We start from the raw sequence: 2,208 nt of genomic DNA on the forward strand, positions 1-2,208 counted from the left end.
TGCTACTACAGGTTGTTTTTCACTCCTCCAAGTTACAAGATTCCCTCCTACAAAAGTAAAGTATCTAGAGATAGATCTTTTATCATCTTTTGAACATGTCCAATCTGCATTAATGTACCCTTCTACCTTTAAGTTTCCATTATTTGAGAACAAAATTCCTTTTCTAAAAATCGTTCTTTAATCTTATCATTAATTTGCGTTGACTTAGCAAATTGTAGTTTTGATTTCTAAATGTTTATTGATTCCTCTAAAATTTGAAACTTTGATTTTTTATTTTTTTTTTACGCAGCAAATTGAGCAAATTTTGTTAATCCATCACGCTTTTATAATTTAGTTAAAGGCATTCATAAAATTCATAAGGAAAAAGTTCTTTTAACAATATTTTTTAACAATTTTTTGACAACGCATACGTGGCAGCTTGTGATTGGTCCGTTTTAAACATTTTTTAAAATATAAATTCAAATAGACCAATAATGTGATGACACGTGTACCGTTGTCAAAAAAGTTGTCAAAAAAGTATTGTCAAAATATCATAATCCAATTCATAAGTATCAAATACCCTTAGTTTGGAAGAATGCGTTTCGTGATGACATGTGAGTGGAAAACATTAAAGCAAGAAAAATACTAAATTAATATATTGTGATCACATTATCTTTTTCTTTTCATAGTAAATGATCAGAAAATTTTAAACATATAATAAAGATCTAACATGAATTTCAATTACATGAATCATTCATGATGTATTTAAACGCCACGTAGACTTATGAAGTTATCGTGTGATTTTTTAATTAAAAGAAAAATAGGAACCACATTGACTAATAAAAGATGAGCCTGGTCACTGTTTTTATTTTCTAAAATCTGTTTATGAAAGTGACTCGAAATCATTTTATAAGTTTGGATATTTTAAGTCGACTAAATATAACATAAAAATAAATTATAATATATAAATAAAGAAACAAATTTTATATTATGAATGATAAAACACATTGTTTTAGGAGGGCTATTTTGCAATGACACATTGGGTAGGTTTGTGAGGAAATTTGCAGACAAAGTCCAACTCATGAAGGACAAAGACCAAAACCAAAGAAGCCATAAGTACTGGAACTGGACCCAGCATCCATAGCATCAAAGGAACAGCAACACAGAGAACCCTACTTCCCACAAAAGCTAAGGTGAACCCTCTTTCTAATATGGTGTGCGTGTACCCTCCTGACAAAAACTCTCCATACGCATTCATCAGAAAATTAGCATCGATCAGAAACCCTATCGACATCGAACTGAACAGGAAGCTCATCACCAAACAAATTGATGTTGATCCGTACTTCAAAACGAACGTTTTATCTGACTTAGAACCGAAAAATCCACTGCTAAAGAGATGGCTAGCATTGTAGCTGTTGTTGCTCAAAGCTGCCAAACCCAAGTTTATCAGAATGGTTATAGTAGCTGTCAGTATTGTAGACATAAGAGTGTTCCTCAAGCTTTGCACTGTCAACATAGCCTTGCTGGCATCACCCTACACACACATATATATATGCCAATCAAATCTTGCAAACATTGTAATCGAGAAGAATAATAAAGAGTTTTACCTGATTTAAGTTAAGGGTCCAAGTTGTTCTTTTGAGCTTGTCGATTCCATAAGTTGTACGGGAAGGATTGTTCTTGATGGTGTGGCAAAGATAGAGATGGTAACTGAGTGTGATGAGGAGACTCAAAGGGATGAAAATGGTGTCCAAACAAACAGACACTCTCATCTTTTTCCCTGTTTTGATGAAGAAAAGAGGAAAGTTTGGTAAGAATGAATGAGACATGAGATGCGGGTTTTTATAATGTGAATGATGCATGAAATATTGTTTTTAATCGTTGTTAGTGCATGCTACGGCTCCTCAACGAGTGGAAATGATATAATGGACACCAAACTCGATGTGGGATTTGAGTCATACGTAACTCATACATATATGCGTCAATACCTAATTACACATCATATTCAAACCAACCAATTAATCACTTCATTAAATATTCATAATATCATTCATAAAAACATAATCTTATAATCTCGATCAACAATTAATACATAATAACAATTCTTTTCATATCGCAAAGTAACTCTATTATATAAAAGGAAATGTTTGAATAGTTTAATAGTGAAAAAAAAAATAAAGGAAAAGAATGGTAAACAAAATTGTTTTAATAAAAAAAGAGAGGAAATTC

General features: G+C 31.7%; 1 protein-coding gene across 1 annotated transcript; it reads right to left on the reverse strand.

Annotated features, from left to right (window-relative positions):
* Window positions 1-958: 958 nt before the first annotated feature.
* Window positions 959-1,802, reverse strand: LOC106758956. Its single transcript, XM_014641970.2, has 2 exons — window positions 1,587-1,802; window positions 959-1,513 (listed from the first exon to the last, which is right to left on the reverse strand). The coding sequence occupies exons 1-2, from the start codon at window positions 1,749-1,751 to the stop codon at window positions 1,001-1,003; spliced, it is 678 nt and encodes a 225-aa protein (XP_014497456.1). The 5' UTR covers window positions 1,752-1,802; the 3' UTR covers window positions 959-1,000.
* Window positions 1,803-2,208: the final 406 nt, after the last annotated feature.

Source organism: Vigna radiata, chromosome 4 (genome assembly GCF_000741045.1).
Source record: "Vigna radiata var. radiata cultivar VC1973A chromosome 4, Vradiata_ver6, whole genome shotgun sequence".
NCBI classification, from domain to species: Eukaryota; Viridiplantae; Streptophyta; class Magnoliopsida; order Fabales; family Fabaceae; genus Vigna; species Vigna radiata.